Raw genomic sequence first — 22,448 nt, forward strand, 5'->3', positions numbered from 1 at the left:
TATTTTTTTATGTCTCTATTATTAAACACAATTACAGGCATACCCATTTTTGGACTGCATTCTAGCCCGGGCAATAAAGCAACACCCCTGTTCTCTCTCCCTCTTCCTCTTCCTCTTTCTTCCTTTCCTTTATTCTTTTTTTTCTTTATTCTTTTCTTTCTTTCTCTCTTTCTTCCTCTAAAAAAAAAAACAAAAACAAAACAAAAAAAAGGTAACAGAATAGGTGTGTCGTGGACATGATCTGAAGTAGGTGTGTGTCATTAGAATTCTTAAAAAATAAAAAAAATTATTGGCAGATTAATTTCTACCTCTACAATATATACATTAACTATTGCCAACTGATGTCAACACAAATTGTAAGCATGCAAGAAAAAGTAATTTTTCTATGTTATTTTACAGTTATCATTGATTACAATGTTCTTTGCAAATCAAGACAAAAATAGAAAGTGTAATAATTCTTTTTTTTTTTTTTTTTTTTTGAGACGGAGTTTCGCTCTTGTTACCCAGGCTGGAGTGCAATGGCGTGATCTCGGCTCACCGCAACCTCCGCCTCCTGGGTTCAGGCAATTCTCCTGCCTCAGCCTCCTGAGTAGCTGGGACTACAGGCACGCGCCACCATGCCCAGCTAATTTTTTGTATTTTTAGTAGAGACGGGGTTTCACCATGTTGACCAGGATGGTCTCGATCTCTTGACCTCGTGATCCACCCGCCTCGGCCTCCCAAAGTGCTGGGATTACAGGCTTGAGCCACCACGCCCGGCCAGGTGTAATAATTCTTGAAGTGAATTTAACAGTTACTAGAGGAGAGGAAGCATGTTTCCAAATACTTTCTTAATCAAACACTAAAATCACAAGTAAAAAAAAAAAAAAACTAGAACATGAGGAAATCTTGGAAAGCCACCTCATCATCTATACAATCACTTGGGGCTTCTGGGACTGGAGTGTGCTACATACAATCTTCTTGAGTTACCAAAATAAGGACCTGGCTTAGCTTAGGACAGTAGCTTGAAGTCAATCTGCTTCCCTTTTTCCACTCATACAATATTTAATATTTGACTGGGCCATGTGGCCAGCACCCATCACAGACTGTCCCTATTGGTCAGCATTTGAGCCAAACATTTCAGGGGTAGCAGATCTTCTTCATGCAGAGGCCATTTATATTCCCTTCCTGTGCTGGCTGAGACCCTCATACAAGGCTGCTAGAGGTAGGTTCTTTTTCTCTAGCAAATCCTCAGACAGGATGTATAACATCTCTTAAAAGGCAGGAAAAGTTGAGGCTACTTTTTTAGAAGAGAGCAAGGCATTAGTAGTCATTAAAACTGAAGGGCTTCTCCTGAAGTCCATGCACCCCTATTAGACGATGATTAGGTGAGCACACTGGGCAAATCAATGACTACTTCCTTGGTGGTAGTTTCTTAAATGTGCATTACTATTCAAGTATCATCATCAAACTTATGCTCTGTTAAGCCCTTTGAAGATAGACTAAAACCATTTCATTAAAATACCATCTTTATTTGACTCCTGCTCATGCTCTTATCAGCTCTTCTAATGTCATTATGGAAAAAGGCAATTTATTTCTTTTGAAGGCTTATTTTTATATTTATGTTTCAGATCATTGTGGCATGTAATCAAAGGAAAAGTTATCCTGGGGATTTAGACCTTCTGTAGATTAGGGTGCTCAGATATGCAAAACTGCTTCCCATCCTTGTGACTGTCAGTAGCTTTCTCCAGGGCAAGAATAACATTTATGAATTCTCATAAGCATTTTTCATCAAGGAGTGTGGGGTGGACAGTGGATCCAAAGTGGCTTCTGTCATTCAAAAATCCTTAATCCTCAATGTGTGGTGGCTCATGACTGTAATCCCAGTACTTTGGGAGGCCAAGGCAGATGGATCACTTGAGGTCAAGAGTTCAAGACCAGCCTGAACAACATGGCGAAACCCCAACTCTATAAACAATACAAAACTAGCCTGGCGTGGTGATGGGCGCCTGCAATCCCAGCTACTTGGAGGCAGAGGCAGGAGAATCACTTGAACCTGGGAGGCCAAGGTTGTATTGAGCTGAGATCACGCCACTGCACTCTAGCTGGAGGGATGGAATGAGACTCCCTCTAAAAAAAAAAAAAAAATTGTAATTCTCCTCTGCTGTTACTTTTCTTCCCACCACTGTTCTTCCTCTGCACTTTCTGTGCATTGAATCTGAGTTGATTCTTTCTCAGAACAAAATCCTCTTTGAAAATGCAACATGAGGTTACAAAAGGAGTTTATAGTCTGCTTTTTTCTGTTTGCATTTCCTGCCTCCAACATTTGCTTTCAGACTAATTAGGAGCTTTTGAGTTTCTTTTACTTTTCCCCATTGCTCATTTTCAAACAACTGTGCAGCCCTTTCCATCATGAGATGAAAATCTCATGTGGCTCAGGTAACTCAGGTATCATCCTGCCTAGAAACAGGGGATGAAGGACATGACCTTTCATGTCTTTCTGTCCCCAAGGACCTTGGCCTATTGCCAGAGTACTTAATAGGGTCCAGGTAGATTTTTTAAATGAATAAATGGTCTCTACCATTCATATATTCATTTAGGCATTAAGCCTTGGGTGCCTCCTATCATCAGGCAGTGTGTTTCAGTCCTGGAGCTTGAATCCTGACCATGATGGGCGTGTCTCTACTGGGGGTACAAAAACAAATAGGCAGTTAGCAGTACTGTAACTGCAATAAGTCTAAGAACATCTGTGGCTTTTTCTCTGTTTAAAGAGAACTCACAGTTTCTAAAGAGCTGCATTGAACTTAGGTAAATGATTTGTACTTTCTGAGCCTCCACTTCTCATTCATAGAATGGCCTAATGACTACATCATTGTGTTGTTCTGGGGTTGAAATGAGGCAAGGTAGTGAAAGGCTTCCAGCACAGGGCCTGGCCCATGGAAGGGCCAGATAGCCTTGTTCACGGGCTGCACCTGGTGTCACCGCCTATGTCAGCTCCTTTTACTGTGGTGCTTTGCCTATCTCAACCTCTGATCACCTGGCTGTCTTTCTGATAGAACGCTTCTCTGCCTGCTCTGCTTGGCATAGTCTCCTCCTGCTGATGAGGGTGGGCAAGCACTGACCAGACAGGCTGGTTTCCCACATCCTTTGTTTCAAATGGTCTTGTGGAGATGCCCTTACATCCTCTGTAAAACACCTTTCAACACTAAGGTTTATTAAACTACTTAATGTTTAACCTTCTCCCTCTTAGAGATGATACCAACTCTCTGAACATCACAAAATAGAAAATTTGTATAGATTGACTCATCAGAGAACAATTGTGTCTTCAGTGCCAGAAATTATCAGCTTGTGTGGAGAAATGTATTATAATTAGCAAAGGTAAAAAAAATACAACATAAAAAGCAGGATCCGTCTTCCTGATTCTTTGTTTTTTTTAAAGATTTCTGTTTTTTGGTGCCAGTTTTGTATTTCTCACAATCAATAGGATCCAAAGATTTTCCACTTGGTTTAAAAGTCAACTGGGGATGAAGGAAAAGTTACAATATTGCACCTAAGCTAGTTCAATAACTAAACCTTTCTTTGCAAAGAGAGAGTTTTAAACTCATCTGGGTTGCCAGAGAGAAGAATCACTGATTCCTTTTCAGTGTCACCAGGCAGGCAGATAGTCTGTTCATGGGCTGCACCTGGTGTCACCGCCTATGTCAGCTCCTTTTACTGTGGTGCTTTGCCTATCTACTCTGATTCACAATGGCCAGTGAGCATCACAAGTGTCAGAAACAGGGTGAAAAGCTACTACTTTCATCTTCTTCCTGGTTTAGAGCATCTTTCCTACGCACAGACAGATCAACACATAAATATTAACAATCAGCTGCTACAAATAAGGAAAACCTGCTACAAGGCTTTGAAAACGAAGGGCATATGCTCTTCCCACTGGTCACTCTGACTACTTCCTTCCCATCAGTAATAAAGGTAGGGGTGTGTGTGTGTGTGTGTGTGTGTGTGTGTGTGTTTGTGTGTGTGTGTGTGTCCAACTCTAGAGAGCAAATGAACAAGTTTGCTACCCAGGACAGGTGGACTCTGAATATCTTCACATCCCACTGGCTTGGGAGTTTCCTACTGATATTTCTGTTGTTGGTAATGTTAGCAAGATATGAATACATGTGTCCTCTCTTATAATACCCCTATTTAAAAATGTTTAATGCCCTAAGTCTTTGAATGCTCCTGTCTCAGTTTTAGTTCTTAGTCAAGCTGAAAGCTAGAATTGTGCTTAAAGGGAGGATAGGCATGGAGGAGGTGGGGGACAGACCCTCACTTGGAGTGCAGGTCATTAAACTTGTTCCATGCTAGAATAAAAGGTTGTACAGCTCCCTCCCCTCCCCACAGTGTGTCAAACGCTTGTTTTCTTTGAGAAGAGAGTAGGATGTCCTATGGCTAGAGTCAGAACACATGTCTTTGACAGCCTTCCTGGTGTTTCGTTTTTTGTTTCCTTTTTCCCTCCCAGTTGAACTTGAATGATTTAGAGTCTTAATGATTTAGAGTCCTAGAATTTCAGAGCTGGATGGGAGATTGCTCATGGGAGATTGCATCTTGATCCCCAACCCCTTAGCTGCCAGGAAGAAGTGGTAGAAAAATTGTGAAATCGTACTAATTCAGTATGGGTTGGTAGAATTTAATTCTTCCTCAAGTATTTATGGGAAAAACAGGAGTGCAGAAACCAGGGCTTCCCATAGCCCAGACATGCCCTTGGGCCAGAGGTAATGGCCTCAGAAGTCTTTTGCCAAAGGACATTTTGTTAGTTCAATAACTGTAAGTATCAGTAAGAAAGTGAGAGGCTTAAGGTTTAGCATGCAATTGGAGCCTCATTGTATAACTTAGGAAAGTAAGGGCACACAGTGATGTTTAAAAAATATTAAAAAACCCAATAGCATGTGTCCAGGAAGACTGGCAGCTGCTGGGTGCCTGCAGGATCTAGGCTCTTGCAAAAATGCCTTGGAATTACTCCTCTTTTTAAAGAGGCAGAGGCTTCATTTTGGAGGGGTCACAGTGGGGGTCCTGGCTTCCATCGTGTGGGAGAGAATACATTTTACCTGCCCTCCAAAGAATGAGTCAGAGGCTGTGGTACCAATGCTGGCCAAATTTGAGTTCCTGAGTCAGAGAGATCAGGTGGAGGCTGAGGATCTCACCTCAAACCATTTGCCAGAGGTCTTGACAATGGAGGGTTTCCATGGCTCTTTCCCTTCTCCATGCCCTGGATGTGCCCGGAGCTGCTGCAGGCAGTATTAGTTGCCGGTGCCAATGACTCATATGTTTTAAAATCTCCAAATCACTTTTTATAGGAACACGTAAAAATTCCTGCTCAACATCTGCCCTATGTTCATTGACTTTTTTGTGGGTTTGTTTGTTTCCCTGAGAGATGCCATTTTGGCAATACCCAAGGCTGCCTCTCCTCTGATTCAGATGTTGGAGACTTTCATCCATAGCCACACAAAGCCCCAGGGCAGTTTTTTTTCTTTGTGTGTGTGTGTGTGTGCTTCCAGCATTTAGTGTAATTAGTTGGATAAACTTGCTAAGCCATCTGATTTGAATAAAGTCCATTATTCCTCCTGTAAGAGCTCAGGATGGGGCCAATACCAATGGGAGCCAACTCTCCAGCCTCCCTCTCCCAGGGATACCTCAAGGAAGAATGTAAATAAATAGAAGGAACAGAGGAAAGTGGATGAGGATAGAATTTTAAGAAGTCGTACTTCCTAGAATGGTGGCCAAATAGGGCCACTTTGGAACATCACGTAAGCCACTTAATAACCTCCCATCATACTATCTAGAGCAGGGCTGGGCAATGCAGTTTCTTCTCACATGTTTTTACTTTAAGCAGAATACTTAATATATATTGGCACTGCTCTGATGTTTGAGTGCTACTCATTATGCAGAAATGTTTCAGTGCACACACCACTCACATTTGCATTTAGTTTCTTTTGCTGCATCTTTGTACCTAGGATAAACATGGTTTAATATTCCCTGAAAAATGTTTTTTTAAATCACTGTAACTTGTTTAATTCGGTTGCTGAAATCTTGTGTTTGTAACCGAGATCACTTTTAAGAAGGGACATTCTTATTAGAGGTAATTTGGAAAACTGCAGCTTGTTCACTGTTTGGTACTATCTTAATTATCTTGACCTTACATTTTAGGGTCCTACTTGTTTCAGTTACCACGCATTCTAAGTATCGTCTATCTTGTTACATAATCATATGGTTTTCATGGTTGCAACATAGTCCATTACATGGAAATGTCACAGCTTGCTTGTGTATTCTTTCATACTTATCATTTTCAGTTTTTCAATATTTATCAATAACTTTGAGCAGAAAATCTTCTAGATTTCCCTTACATTTTATATTATTTCCTTAAGATGGACTTTCCAAGGTTTCTTATAAAGATGATGAATGTATTAGGCCAGGGCTTCTCCAGGTGCAGCATGTGCACAGATGGCTGGTGGATGTTGTGAAATGCAGATTCTAACTCAGTAGATGTGGGCTGAACCTGAGAATCTGCATTTGTCACAAATGCCTGCGTGATGCCCAGGCTGTGGCTCAGGGCTTTGGGCAGGCTTCTAAAGTTGCTGATGTATTGGCATTGAGAGTATTTATAAGACTTGTTTTGCCAAGTCACTCTGTGGGCTGGTTACCTAGGAGCTCTGCCCCCTCAGAAATATTTTCTAATCAAGAAGAAAGTTTTGATTAGACTGATGTCCAGAGGGGTGGGAAGCTGTAGCATCTGCCTTCAATAAAAGCCTCTAAGCTCAGTTGTGGCTGCCATTAGAATCACCTGGGGAGTACACACACAAACACACATACACACACACTCTCTTTCTCTCTCTCTCTCTCTCTCTCTCGGCTCCTTCCAGACCACTACAAACAGAATGGCAGGCAGTGGAGCCTGGCTATCAGTATTTTTTAAAGCTTCCTGGGTATTAGAGGTGACTCTGTATAGCCAGGGTTGAGGACCATTGTTCTAAGCCCACAGAAGACCCACCTTAAATCTCACCGAGCTCCCAACTGTGTTTTATATCTGATTGGATGAAAAGCTTTGGGCTTATATATGCCACACTCAGACCGCCACACTTTTGACAATGGATTTAGCACAGCCATGAGTTGTCTGCATTTCTAAAAAAAACAATAACCATAATTTCTGATGGCAGACAAGGTATTTGCCGTCATTGACTTCTCCATCAAACTTACTTCTCTGTAGCATTTGTTGATCCCATCTTAATGAATGACACCATTGTACACTCAGTCTCCCAAGCCAAAAACCTGGGGCTGATCTAAGCCCCTTTACTTTCCCATACCCTTCAAATCTAAGCAGTTCTCACAGTCTTTTGTTATGTACGTACTTGTTTCTTATAGAATATAACACATTATATTAAAATTATCCTTCAATTAGACCATGAGCCTCTTGACCCCAGAGATAGTGTCTGATGCATCTTTTTATTCCCCATACCTAGTGCAGGGCTTGTCTAGCACAGAGTGGATACTCCTGAAATAATTGTTGAATGAATGGATGAAATAAAATAGGTTTTGATTGCATGTAACCCTGGAAGATTGTTCTTATGGTTGAAAGTTTCATAGCAGCGTGGTTCTAGCAGGAACACAGATTGCTTAGATAGTGCCTGGTGCCAACATGGCCTTGCCCTGGGGGTGTGAAAGACAGCAGACGGAATGCCCAGCACGCCCTGAGTCTCTGCCTCTCACCACCTGCTAGAGTAACACCTGCTGTTTCTGTTTGGCAGTTGCCTTTTCTGGCCTTGGCTTCACGACGTTCTACTTGGCGGGCAAGCTGCACTGCTTCACCGAGAGTGGGCGGGGAAAGAGCTGGCGGCTCTGTGCTGCCATTCTGCCCTTGTACTGCGCCATGATGATTGCCCTGTCCCGCATGTGCGACTACAAGCATCACTGGCAAGGTGAGTCCCTGCCCAGGGCCTGACTAGTCCTCACTGCGGTTGCCACTCTCCTCCAGGGTTGGGTGTAGAAATGCACCATTGTGGGGGGCTGAGTGCCCATTGTCAGAAACCAGAGGAGGCTGAAATGACTGAGTGGATACAATTTTGAAACAGATATTCTGGTTCAAGTGAGGCCTGGCCTTCCTGGGGAAAGAATTGGAGCTCTTCTTCCTCCTTCATGCTCCAGGAGACTGCTTGAGTCCCACTAGAATATCAGGCCCTTTGGTTTAGAGTCACCCTTGGCCTGAGACCCAAATGTGATTTTCCTGCTGGATCACTTGCCTCAGTCCTCAGACTTCATGCCAAGTGGTTTTTGGCTTCCTTTGCTTATCAAATTCACCCTACAAGGACATATTCGTTACCACGGATGCTCTTCTGAAGGATATATCCAGCCAGGGATTCATTCCAGTAATGCTCCAGGCAGCAGGTACAAGCCTGGGGTGAGGTTTGCCTATATATATATATACATATATCAGTCCTGGGATCATTGTTAAAAATCAGAATAACACAAACAAGGGAGGGGCTTGTTCCTGAAATAGAACTAAACCATGCCATGTCCTTCTGCAGAGAAGCTGTAGCTCACAGTCTGTCTGAAAGACAACCACCACCTGCCAGAGCAAACAGAGAGCTGAGATGGAGGTGCTGTCCACGGGAGGTGTGGCCTCTGGGAACCATGGGATCTAGGGAAGGGTTTCCCAAGGGCAGTCCAAAGATCACCTTGATCAGGCTGCCCTGATCTAGGAACTGGGCTCTCTAGAGGTGCATCTGGAGCAGCAGCCTAGAATCTTCATGGTTAATAAGGAAGTCTATCATTGCTGATGAAGTCTAAGAAGCACTGGTAAAGAGCTCCACTATACAGTGTCCATTTTAACTAAACAAAGCAAAGAAAATGTGCTTGAATCCAGCTTCTTTGGGTGAATTGGCTTCCACGATAGGTCTGTGACCCAAACCTCCACTCCCTTTCCTGTTTTCCGGCTCTTGCTGGGCATTGTTCACCTCCTCCCTCTCCCCGTCTTTGCAGCCCGCTGCCTTGCAGGACTACCCTCTTAACACCTTTTCCAGGGGTGTGTTGCAGTGGTAATGATGCAATGGACGAGGGCACAGTTAAGGGAAACTCCTAGCTGAGAGCCCGTCCTTCTTCCTCTTCTCTGGAGACCTGTGCTCCTTCCAGCGGTGCCCAGCTTCTCCTGTTCTTTCTTGGTCTCTTCCCTACCCCGTACCCTCCTGGAGCTCATGATCCAGGTGTCCCGTGACCCCAGCGGCAGCTTTGGGCTGGAGGGTGAAGGGTATAGGGAAAGAGATGCTGACATGGTTTGGACAGGTGGATGCAGCAAGCATCAAATGCTACCAAGGTTTGGGGCCCTCCTGATGGGGTGGTCAGAAGAGGGTCACAGGGCTGGGGTCTGGGCCCACCCTTGTTCTATTTTTATCAATGACTTGGATGAAATTCTAGATAAGAAGCCACATCATGAGACAGAAGAATGGAGAGATTCCTTGGGCCAAAGGAAAACAAAGGCACAGCCCACACAGCTTGGAACTGGGAATATTTTCCCACAGAATTGTTTCCTACCTATGTGGTTAGGGCATTTCCCCATGAAGAATACTATGGGCCAAACGGCCTTTTGTAGACTGCTTCTCATTGATCTCTTGTGAGCCAGTTTCTTCTTTGAGCACAGGAGCAATGAATCCCTAAATATTTCACAGAGCTTTTCACAGATCGAATGAAATAATGGATCCAAATGTTCTTTGTAAATGGAAATGTACTACACACATGCAGAGTGGTGTCACTGCTGCTTAGTACATTGTTTCTAAGGAAGGATGCGTTGTGTTTCCCAAACAACTGAGTCGGAGGCAGACAATTTTTTTGGAACATGATTTATTTGTAAGCTATGAATGCCACATTTTCACTTTTATTCAACCACTTTGGATTTGGGGAATGTCTGGGGGTTTCAGAATTGAATCAATTTTTCCTGTATCTTGGAGTCAGTGAGAGCCTTTGCATAGTGATCTTGTACTGACAACCTAAGAGGTGAGACTGGCCTGTCTTCAGCACTCTCTGGCCCTACCCTGTTTTGTTCCTCATTTTCTAGCTGTGGTGGTGTCACGTGGTGAAGTGAAGGAATATGGAATCACAGCTCTTGTCTTTAGGGAATGGTTAATTCATGCTGCTGCTGGTGTACCCAAGTCCTGCTGACAACTGAGGCTTTGAAACTGTTACTGTCCAACAGGCACAGAAAGGAACTTTGAGCAGTAGAAGGAGAATATTCATCCTCTGTGGGCCATTGGGAAAGCCAAGCAAGATAATTTATGTTCAGTGATGCTTAGAACCATATTTGGGAATCAAATCAAAACTGCGTCATGGTAGACTGCTGTAGTCCAAGCTGAACATGCATCTGTTGGTACGGGTTATTGGTATAGGCCAAGGACCAGTTCAGCTCTGCCATTATGTGTTCAACCTATACCCTTGGAGTCAGCCAGGAGAGGAACACAGCTTCCTTGGATGTCTAAAAGTCTCTGAGTCAGGCTCATTTTACCTGAGTTCCCCTTCACGAGTCTGAGTTCCCCTTCACTGTCCACACCAGTTGTTTTCAACTGGGTGATGGAGAGGCTCACTGTACCTCTCAGGGGACTTTGAGCAATGTCTGTAGACATCTTTTTGTTGTCACAACTTTGAGGTGTAGGTGCCACTGCCGTCGAGTGGGTGGAGGGTTAGAGACTAGGGATGCTACTCAATGTCCTACGACTGCAAGACCCCCCGCCCACCAACAAGGAGTTATCCAGCCCCAAATGTGAATACGGCCCAGGCTGAGAATCCCCGTTCTATGTCATAACCCGGCCCCATGTTTCTTTCCCCTGTTACACGTTAAGAAGCAGCAGTGCTCTGGGAGAGGGAAGTTTTGCTCATTCAACACTCAGTTATTAAGGGAGAAATCAAGGAGGCCTCAAAGGTTTTCTGTTGGGAGGAGGGATGCAGAGCGAGGTCTTCAACTGCAGTGTAGGTGGATGTTTGAGGCAGGATGCCTGATCAAGATAAATAACTTGTTTTCCTTTGGTGAACTGAGCTGCCCAGTGACCATGGGCGGGGGCCATCCATCATGGTGAAAATTCACATGGAGCCCCATTAGCATCAGCAAAACTCAAGTCCCCCTCATTATAGACTTTAGTTAACAGCATTCATGTTATGAGATTTTATGACTCCATTTCAATTTTGATTTAAGCAACTGTGCTTAATGTGGAAATACATCCAATTACTCAATTACACAGTCATATCCAATAAATAGTCCATAATCTCCGATGACTCTCTGTCCATTATCATGCTTATTTTCTGTTGTTGACACCCCCTGGTCTTTTCTGTCTCCCCAGCCAACTTCAAATACAAAAATCTATTGTTTTATTAAATGAGGAAAATACAGAGGCACAGGCCATGGCATAGGGAAGGACACATGAGACATTTAGCAGAACTTCCCCAGACGCTAAACCAGCTGGATCAATACTAAATCTCTATGTGGGTGATGTGCCCTGTGTCCTGGTGGCATTCTGGCTTTTAGGTCAACTAGAAGCTGGAGAGTTTCACAGATGATGCTAACTGCAAAGCCCAGTGCCCTTTCAAACAGGCTCACCTTTGTGATTAACAATGTGTTTAACAGTGCTCAAACTTGTAGAATCCCCATGCTAGGGAAAATAAGTGCAGAGAAAGAGCGGAGCATGTCCTTAAACTGACTTCTGCCTCTGTTCACCCTGTCGTGTGATTACGATTTCTTGTCAATGGAGGGTTATAGCTACTAGTGGCAGGAATGTGTTGTGTGCTCCATCACTGGACTTAATAATGAGCTCCTCTGACCAGCTCAAGTCCCTGCATCTGAAACCAAGCTCTCCCCATGTGACTAGGTTTGGAGATAACATTTGAAATACGTGTTTCTCTAATCATAGGTCATTCTAAGCAGCCCTGGGTGCCTGTGCGGTGTTTCATTATAAGAAAGAGCATCCCCCTCTGGAAGTAATCTAAGGGAACAGGCCTCAAAGAATGAAACAGTCATTTGTTCCCACCCAGACTAAGGTTGGAAAGCATCTCGATCAGTCACAGATGCAGTTGTCTCACTGGGCTGAAGTTCTCAAGATGGCCGTCATTGCCTTCGCCTGGGCGGTGAAGGGTCTGTGATTTGAAATGAACTTAATGTAGTTACCAAACTTCAGGAGATTATTGATCCTCCAAATGCAGGTGGTTTGGTGGTTGGATATGTGCTGGACTGTTTCGTGTGCCACAAAATGCTTTTGGCCTCAAAGAGTCAGGGAGAAGCTATTCCCTTCAAGAAACCTTTGTTTCAAAGCCTCATGGCATCCTGCAACTCACAGGACTCTCTCGAGCCCTCCTTCCTTTTGTTACTGATAAACTCAGTTGCCCCAAAGGATGGGATCTTTCGCTGTTCAGTGTCACAGAGCCATTACATGAAATCAAACGTGAGCATCAAGCAGAGTAAACTTTATACCATGGCCAAAGAATGGAGGAGTGGAAACACAGCTCTCAGATGAACTTTTCAGTTAGTGAGGGGCGAAGGGATTAAAATATTAGAGTTTCTCTAACGAAGAGGTCAGGCAGTAAAATCTAGAGGAGGAATAGTTGGTTCTTTTTCTGGAAATGGACAGTGAACTTCTGGGAACTAGAGCACTGCCTTCCTTTTATGGCTTCCTCCAGTTGTCATGGCAAGTGTCAACTGTCATGCTGCTGGTGAGAGTGTCATTTGGCATGGAAATGAGATTACAGTGAAGCCTGAGGTCTTGAAGTTCTTCAGTCAGCTATCTTGGTTTTAGCCAGTGTCAGTCCATCCAGGTACAAAGGGAACTATTTACCACAGGTGTCCTATGTCTTGTAGATAAACAGAATTAGAAAGGGGTAGAAATTCACCTATGTACTTACTCTCCTTCCCTCCCCTCTGTGTCTGTCTATTCAGCTATGTACACTCTCCCCTTCCCTCCCCTCTGTGTCTGTCTCCATCTATCTATCTGCTTCTCTCTCTCTCTCTCTCTCTCTCTGTCTCACACACACACACACACACACACACACACACACACACACACACACACACGGCAGAGGGACACACACTGTTAACCCGGCCTGCCTTGTGCTGTCAGAAGCAATCTGTAGATTTTCTAAATGAAACAACTTGAAAAAGATCCCTTGGAACAATATGATTGTTTCTGCCAAAAACCTGCCAGCCCTGGGTAGAACAAAAACACTGAGATTCTCCCTCAAATATCCTCAGTCCTGAGTGAATTGATCTCACCTCATTTCCCTCCACGGCTGGCTGCTCTGTGTGGCAGGGCCCACAGTCTCATTCACCATCGGCTGCCAACTCCCGCCTCTGCCTGGGAACCTCTGAGTCTTGACTGCCCATCTAAGTCCACCCGCCTCTGTGTTGGTGCCCAGGAGAGCATGAGAAGCCTCAGCCCCTGGCTCACCTCTCACTCTGGTCAAAGTCCACTGCATAGTGTGCTTTCAGCCTCGAGAGAGCCATCCTCAGTCAGGACTTCAGCCCTCTTCCTGCCTCCAGGATAGCCCTGGTGTTTCCCCATTACGTAATTTCCAGGGAAGATGCACTTTGATGGCTCCCAAGTCTCACTGGCCTCCTTCCTTTGTTTTACTCAAGGGAACCCGTCTCTTCTCAGCTTTCTTTGGTGTTCTGTGGTTCCTCCTGCTCAGCATATGTATATAGATTCCAACTTTTTCTTCCCACTCTGGTCTAGTGATCACCACTTGTTGCCTGAATCATTGCAGAAGCCTGTTAGCCTGGCTCCCTCCTTCCTTCTTTGCCCCTCAACTGCAGTTGGAGTGTGCCTTTAGAGCTTGAGTTAGCACATGTCACTCCTGCAAAAAATGGTCCAGTGACTCTCATGTCACTCCGCATCACAGCCTGTGTCCTGCCAAGGCCCACAGGATCTGCTCCCTCCGTACCTCTCTGATGCTATGGTTAAGCTACTTATCCTCCTTGTTCACAGTATTGCATCCCTTGAGCTTCTGGCTGCTCCTTGAACAGGCCCATCCTGTCTCACCTCAGAGCCTTTGCACAGGCTCCACTTTGTGCCTGGAATGCTCTGTTGAGATGCGGGCATGGCTTGTTCCCCTTCTCCCTCCCAAACTGGGCTCAAGTGTCACCTTCTCAGTCCTGTGATGCTCCTTCCCCACAAGCCATGTCCCTTGCCCCTTGTACATTAACCACCTTCTGACAAATGAAATAATTTAGTATGTATTGACTGTTGTCTGTCACTAACCGCTAGAACGGGGTGGGCAAACTTTATAAAGGGTCAGATAGTCAATATCTTAGGCTGTATGTAGCCGTGCGATCTCTGCTGCAACTACTCAATTTGGCTGTAGTGCCCAGAAGGGACTATAGATGATATATAAAGGAATGGGTTCACTTAGTTTGCTGTTCCCTGCGCTAGAATATGATCTCCATGTGAGCAGGGATTTAGGTCTCTCTTGGTGGCATGGCACATAGTAGGAACTTGTATCAGGGTCCTAAGGCTGCCATAGCAAAATATCAAAAACTGGGTGGTTTAGAACAACAGAAAGACACTGCCCCACCGTTCTGGAGGCTGGAAGTCTTTGGCAAAGCCACCGTCTCTCTGAAATCAGTAAGGGGAGGATCCTTCCCTGCCTTTTCCAGCTTCCAGTAGCCCCAGATGTGCCTCTGCTGATGGCGGAGTAATTCCAGCCTCTACCTCTCTCCTCCCCTGGTGTTTTCTCTGTGTGTCCTCACATCCGCTTTCCTCTTTGGGTATCTGTCTCTGTGTCCAAATTTTGTCTTTTTATGAGGACAGTAGTCCTTATATTGGATTAGGGCCCACCCTGATTATCTTAACTTGATTATTCCTGTAAAACCCTATTTCCAAATAAGGTTGTGTTTTGAGGTCCTAGGGACTAGGACTTCCGCATATCTTTCAAAAGGACATGATTAATTTATAACAGTGTTCAGTAAATACATGCTGAATAAATCGATGATTTCCACTAAATCGTGTCCCTTTCTTACTAGTATCATTTTTTCTTTGTCCTGGTTTTACTATAATTAACTTATTATCTACAAGTTCTTTCCTTTTAAAAAATAAACAAAAGGTTACACTATAAACCAACCAACCTTCCTTCCTTCCTTCCTTCCCTCCTTCCCTCCCTCCCTTCCTTCCTTTCCTTCCTTTCCTCCTTCCCTCCCTGCCTCGCTCCTGTCTCTTGTGCCTGCATACCAGGCATGTTCTCCACTGGGCTCAGTACTGAGTGAGACGGACACAGCTGCTGTCTTCTCAGCTTATACTATACCAGGCCTATTGTGCATCCTTCCTGCTAGGTAAGGTCTTTTATAGAAACTCAAAATCACAGAAACATGAAGTTTCACAAGTAGTAGAATTACTGGAAAGTATAAAAAGAACAACAACAAGAATATCACGGGCAGTCATTGGGTTTGCTAGAGCTGATTTTTGCCCTAGTACCTTGGGTCATGGAGCCCAAGGCATAAAGGTCCCAAGTCAAGCCAGCTTAGTGATGTTGGAGGCTGCCATGGTGACAGAAAGGATGATCTTCCATAGGATGTGACAGCACATCTTCAGAGGCCTTTCTGCTTTTGTGTGCCACAACAGATGAGGACAGCCTGGCACCTCAGTATGGCAGAACTCATAAGGTCCTTTCCTGTCTTTTGACCTCATGATGAAGGGGCAGGGTTTTGTCAATTTTATAGGTAAGGATTCAAATCCAGGATGCTTGACTCAGAGTCGCTCTTTCCACTACCATTGGAGCTTATCTGCTCATCTGGTGTCAATTCTCTCCTTCCTTTTTAAAGAACAGCTTTCTTTATAATTCTCAACTATAAAATTCTCCCTTTTAATGTATAGAAACATTTTTATATATCCAGAATGGTGCAACCATTACCACTATCTAATTCTAGGACATTTTCATCACCCCAAAGAAACCCTTATCTCTCAGCAACCACTTCTCATTCCTCCGTGGCCCAGGCCCTGGCAACCACTGATCTACTTTTTATCTTTATGGGTTTGCGTACTCTGCACATTGAATATAAATAGAACAGTATAATATGTGGCCCTTTGTGGCTGGTGATGTTGATTCTTTAGTGCCTCTTGTAGATGTTGTTCAGTGTCAGTTCCCCGTTTGCTGAATAAAAGTCTGCTGAGCTCTGGGAAATAAGTAGGAATGAAATATCCCAGAGTCCTAGACAATGACATATAGTCAGAAATAGGAAACCCCACTGGTGGTAGGTGTGAGGCCATGGAGTGCATAGATGGCAGCCCAGAGAAAGAGGGGGGGCCCTGGTCCATGCCGAGGGCTCCACAGAGCCACAAAGGGACATGGAAAACATTCTGCTTCACCCCACACCAGATGACAGGTCAACTTGTGTCCTGTAGTCTTACAAAGCTGCTACCCCTCTCTTAAAACACAGGTCTACCTTCATTTTCTCAGATTTACCAAACCTCCTTTGTCATCAGCACCTTCACACATACCCTTCTCTCTGCCTGGAAAACCACAAGTGCACTCCTTTCCTCTACTCCTCAGCTTCTCACGGTTGACTCTTGCTCATCCTTCAGGTCTTAGCCTGATGGTCATGTCTTCAGCAAAACCTCTGCTCCAGAATAGCCCAGGTCTCTGTGCTGGGGAAGCTCACAGACCCTCACCTGTTTCCTTCATGGTGCTTATCATAGCTGGTAAGGCTGTCATGGTTTAGTGTCTGTCTTGCCCTGTAGCTGAAAACTCTGGGATAACAGGGACTTGTCCCATTTATTCAGCCTGTGCCCTAGGCCTGGCTGCCATGTCTGACACCTGATACATATGCAATGCATGTGTACAAATGAAGGACATCAGTTCTAAGTAAGGAGACAGAAGTATTTTGGATTTCAAAGACATGGAGATCCATTTATTTCCCTTTTGAGACTTCCAGTTGATTTGGGGCAAAGTTAATCCCAAGTGTTTTTCCCCCAAGAAGGGCTCTCTTGTCCCGATTGCTTGTCTATCAAGAGGATACAAATGTGATTTTATTAAAAGAGTAATAGCCCACTTGAGGCAATTGATGACAAGCTCCTTCAAGTGCTATTACAAAGGTGGATCTTGTCCACCACCTTTGTAATAAACACAGCCCAAAAATGACGTTGCTGAGAAGCAGCTTAGGGAGACTGTTCATTGCCCTTGTCACTTCTGATAACTCCCATAGCACCTGTGATCTCACTTTTCACTCATTCCATTAAAAGGGAAAACAGAATTGGCAGGAATTGTCATTTCCATGCATGCTGCTATGTCAGTAAGTCTGGGAAACATTCCTGGAATGGTTCGATGTCTTTTGGTCAATGATCCACCTAATGAGATGCTATGCTGCAGAAAATAGAATGTTGAGTAGTGTTATTTGTAGGTTTTGCCCTTTGGTCTGTTTAGTCAATGGCTCAAATGCAGATGTTGTGGATCATTTTAGATGCTAATAAAAATACCCCAGGGGGCTGTTTCCTGCGGTTAGAGGAAAAACTTAACAATCATGCCACTCTAAGACCTTGAACTAGAAAAAGGCCTAGCACATTTTACAGGCTGGTGGCTATAGGCTAGTGAAGAGATTCTTCATTTAAGCAACTTTATTTAATCATGTTAATTACACCCTGTGGCCCTGCTCCAGAATATTTCTTGGGTGACAAATGTGTTTTTAAGTTCCTTAGAGGTTTATTTACAATGCTATGAAAATGTAGCCAAAGAGGAGAGAACTGTAAACTGCTGAGTTATGTGTGAGGAGAAGGACAGCGGAGGATGAAAAAGCCTTCAGCAGTTCTGGAGTAGAATGTGAGAGGAATGGCATAGGATAACAAGGATGGATACTATTTTTATGTCCTATTTGGCATACTTCATGAAGTGATCATTTTATTAAATTATCATCAAATGATCATATTGTTAAATTATCATCACAACTCAATGAGGTGGATATTGAGAGCTACATTTGAGAGATAAGGAAACTCAGAGAGGAAAAGCAGCTTGCCCTAATAGGGACTGCAACACCTTAGCCTTAGGATTTCTCAGCATGGCAGATTCTTGGGTCAGGATGAGGGTAAGTGGTGGTTACTTTACCACAGCCCCAGGAGCCTCCAAATGGCCAACAGTTCTTCTCTCGGGGATGGGTCTGCTGCCTCCTCCTCTTCTTCTTCATTCTTGGGAATGCCTCCTGCTTTCCCTGTTGTCTTCCAATCCTATCCTACCCTGATGGCTGCTCACCAAGTCTGAGCAGACACAAATTTGTATTCCTTGCCTTTCTGCCAGACAGCTACTATGACGTGACACAGTGTTCATCAGTTGTTTAAGTCTGAACTCCTATGGGGAGAAAGCAGTGACAATTATTTGGTCTCTCCCTTTGACCAATTAGAATGACTTTTGTTACTAAATGATATTTTACCTCAACCAAGAAAAGAATATGACCTGTTTTCTTCTTTTTTCTTTTTTCTTTTTTTTTTTTTTGAGACAGATTCTTGCTCTGTCACCCAGGCTGGAGTGCGGTGGTGTAATCTTGGCTCACTGCAACGTCTACCTCCTGAGTTAAAGCAATTCTTCTGTCTCGGCCTCTGGAGTAGCTGAGATTAAGGCACGTGCTGCCATGACCGGCTATTTTTATTTATTTATTTATTTTTATTTTTTAGTAGAGATGGGGTTTCCTCGAGTTGCCCAGGCTGGTCTCAAACTCCTGAATTCAGGCCATCTACCCTCCTCGGTCTCCCAAGTGCTAGGGGATATGACCTATTTTCTAAGTGCACCTTGGTAGAGTCTCCAAATAATCTTGATATGTGGCCTCGGTAGGCTGACTCAGGATCAAATTCCAGGAACATTTATATAACAAGGCATCCTAGCCGCCTTGCACTTGTGGTTCCAAGCTCATATGTTACTGATGAGGTCATCAAGAGGACCAGAATGGGAAAGGGGCACACCCAAAAACACTCAGGACCACAACCCAATCTAACCCTGAGCCGCTATGTATCCATTTCCCTCAACAAACATAATTATGCTCTGAACAAGGTATTGGCCAAGTTGTTGAAGGAATCAACAGCCAACCCACACAGAGTTTTGAGTCCAGCATTAAACATTAAACAATCGCACAGTGTGTCATTGTTCTCCACCCTGATTGCACAGGGAGTGGGGAGGGACTATTAACTTGTGTAACTGGGAGACTTGGTCTAGCCTGGGGATCACATGAGGTTATGTTGCACAATGATATGGAGTTGAGCTCTGAAATATGAAAAGAAATTGATTAAGGGAAGGTGTGAGGAGAAAGGGATTCCTAGGAATTCAGGATTAGAATCGTACATGTGGACCTCCAAGAGGGGAAGAAGCACATGTATTTGAGGAACAAAAGGGAAGCCCATGGCTTTGGAAGGATGGGTGAAGGGGAAATGGCTGGGATGGTTGGCAGGGCCAGGATTGCAGCCTTGAATGACACAGGGGCTTGGCTGTCCTCTTACAGCAGTAGGAAGGAGTCAGCCAAGCATGAGAATGGCTGCACCTATTTGCTCCTGAGAGATCATCGTCAACTGCTGTGTCCCAAGTCCAGCTCCAGCATGGTGACTGGGCTCTTGGTCTGCATGCACTGAAAGCTTATGCTACCATCACAGACATGTCTAAAATAAAAGAGCTTTTCTTTTATTTATACGACTGTTCCTGCTTTGCTATTGCAGATTAATAAAATTACATGCATGAAATTACAAATTTATTTTAAAGAAGATAAACCTATTCATTATGGAACCTTTTATGTTTTACTATGAGCTTCATAGAAATGATGACAGTAGAAGCAATTCTGTGAAAGGCACTGAAATATGAAAATATTGTCCCTGTCCTCAGAAATTATCCTGTTAGATCTAGATAGAACCAGGATACATAATAACAGGATCACAAAAAGACTGATAGGCATGATACACGTTTCTAAACATTGAACAGCGTGTTTTCTTGAAAGATACATTTCCTTGACAACCATTCAAAATGTCGCCTACAGGAGACACAGGGACATTAGTTTGTGAGTTAAACTGAAGTCTCTATACAGTGTGTTGCTCACTGGGAAGTGTTGGGAAAATTATCACCCTGAGCACTGACCCTTCAGGAAAACTGTTGCCTTCTACCTGAATGCAGGTGGACACACCCTTCAGGCCATGGCCTGCTGCATCCGGAAGGCTGGGACCTCAGAGAGTCATGTGGATATCAAGCCTGGAATGAACCTGCCAGGGTGTGAGCACAGCACCATGGATCAGTGCAACTGCAGGATCAGGATTCCAGGGTTCAAGCCCAATTCTTTCGGGGAAAATGAGGCTGATCCTGCCTGTCTATGGGAAGTCTATACAATTCAACAAGATAATAACTGTGAAATTGGAGACCCCCCCAGCAGAGAATTGCAGTTCAGCCTGACAGCAACCTTAAAAGAGTTCCAAATCTTTTTGTTAGGGGAGATTTTCCACTGGACTAGAACCTTTTTAGCAAAAATAACCCATAGACAGTTAAAGTGAACACACATGCAGATACTAAGTGAGGGTTGCTGGTGTGAGCCGCTTTTATGAGGTCTCTATTGAGAACTACCTGAATGTGCTCTTTGGCAAGGGGCTGCCCTAGGGTGGAGGGCTGGTATTCCCTGCAGATGCACCCTTCTGCCTTGCCTGCTCCGCCCTTGCCTCCCAGTTGGTAAGATCTGTTAGGTGTTAGAGAATTGAGCCCTTCCTGCCAGAGGTCTGCTGAGTTTGTCAACACAGGCATATCTTAAAATGTTTTATTCACTTTGTCTGTGACTCAGAAAGTTCATTTCATCCCTGGGAAATTACTCATCACGAGGCAGAAACCAGTGCACCTGCTGGCTTTTTGCAGCACACCAGCAACATTACAGGACTCTGGTGGGAACTTACTAAAGAAAAAGAATTATAGCTCCCAAGAGATTTAGAGCCTACAGAGATGGGTTGAATTCTTCTTCCAGAATTTAGAATTGATTTCAAAAATCAGGAATACAAATCTGAGTTTATGCAATGCTCAGGTGTGAGTTAAAGAAATACAGAGAAGGGCCAGTGTGGTGGCTCACGCCTATAATCCCAGCACTTTGGGAGGCCCGGGTGTGCAGATCACTTGAGGTCAGGAGTTCGAGACCAGCCTGGCCAACATGGTGAAACCCTGTCTCTACTAAAAATACAAAAATTGGCTGGGTGTGGTGGTGTGTGCCTGTAATCACAACTACTTGGGAGGTTGAAGCAGGAGAATCACTTGAACCCGGGAGGCGGAGGCTGCAGTGAGCAGAGATCGTGTCACTGCACTCCAGTCTGGGTGACAGAACAAGACTTTCTCAAAAAAAAAAAAAAAAAAAAAAAGCAAAAAGCAATACAGGGAAAAAAGAATCAGGAACTCATTTTTTAATGTTTAAGTGGTTAAGTGCCAGGAATGATGGCAGTTTGCAGAGCCCACCACCATGGTTTCTCTTTCCTTTAGTCTTTCAGGGGGTCCTGTAAGCAAACCAGTCCCTAGAACAGGCAGGAAAGGTGCTTTCTGGAAAATGTAACTGGCCGCATATGAAAAAATAGTAACGCATTTTTCCCCGCTCTGCTGTTTCCTGCCTAGATTCCTTTGTGGGCGGAGTCATCGGCCTCATTTTTGCATACATTTGCTACAGACAGCACTATCCTCCTCTGGCCAACACAGCTTGCCATAAACCCTACGTTAGTCTCCAAGTCCCAGCCTCACTGAAGAAAGAGGAGAGGCCCACAGCTGACAGCGCACCCAGCTTGCCTCTGGAGGGGATCACTGAAGGCCCCGTATGACCAGTGTCCTGGGAGGATGGACGCTAAGCCCTGGGCCATCTGCCACCCTGACATCATAACACAATAGAAATGGTTTCTGTAGTGTATTTTTCATCAGTTGTTTCTCAAAGTCATCGTACTTCTGCTTCTGTTTCACTGATGGTGTTCCTGCTACTTTAAATGTCTACTTTCAACATTCTTGAATTTGCAAGTGAAGGACACCAGGAACAATCTCTGAGAGATGCAAGGAAGAGGATGCGAAGGTGGGCGTTGGGGAGCTTGGCCGATCTGTCTATCTGAAATGTTTGCTCTAACAGCCACCTTCCTATGTTTTCATGGTTGTAAAACATAATAAAACCTCCCACCTGGAAGACTTGGTGTTGGCCCCCCAGTGCAACAAGTCATTTGGAGATGCAATGACCCAAAGCCAGTTCTGTCTGTAGGTCATTCCAGGTGTTGAGCTTGGAAGCAAAGGCTCAGAACCTTTCTGAGCCATCAGCTTCTCATACGTCATGTCTAAAATAGATTTGAAACTTTGAGTGACAGCTTGAGCATTGCCAGGGCTTTTGAATCATTGAAACTGGAAGCAAATAAAATTAATAACTTCATGCACAGACCTCCACCAAACATAATAAGCATGAAGATGCATGAGAGCATGTGTGGGGAATGAGGTCACTGCAGTTCGCTAAGGGTTCGGGGGCA

The 22,448-nt window shown here is 44.3% G+C and overlaps 1 protein-coding gene across 7 annotated transcripts in view; it reads left to right on the top strand.

The window, feature by feature from the left end:
- Positions 1 to 22,135, top strand: part of PLPP4 (phospholipid phosphatase 4) — a 124,044-nt gene extending 101,909 nt beyond the window's left edge. For 6 of the 7 annotated variants that reach the window (XM_032281832.1, XM_032281827.1, XM_032281828.1 and 3 more), the window contains 2 exons: positions 7,761 to 7,931; positions 21,568 to 22,135. In XM_032281832.1, the coding sequence (XP_032137723.1) occupies positions 7,761 to 7,886 (126 nt within the window). In that variant the 3' untranslated portion in view covers positions 7,887 to 7,931; positions 21,568 to 22,135. The remainder of the gene's footprint in view (positions 1 to 7,760; positions 7,932 to 21,567) is intronic. The other variant, XM_032281826.1, reaches the window with a different exon arrangement.
- The last annotated feature ends 313 nt before the right edge of the window (positions 22,136 to 22,448 follow it).

Source organism: Sapajus apella, unplaced genomic scaffold (assembly GCF_009761245.1).
Source record: "Sapajus apella isolate SASKATOON/1434 unplaced genomic scaffold, GSC_monkey_1.0 scaffold13, whole genome shotgun sequence".
In the NCBI taxonomy this organism is placed as follows: Eukaryota; Metazoa; Chordata; class Mammalia; order Primates; family Cebidae; genus Sapajus; species Sapajus apella.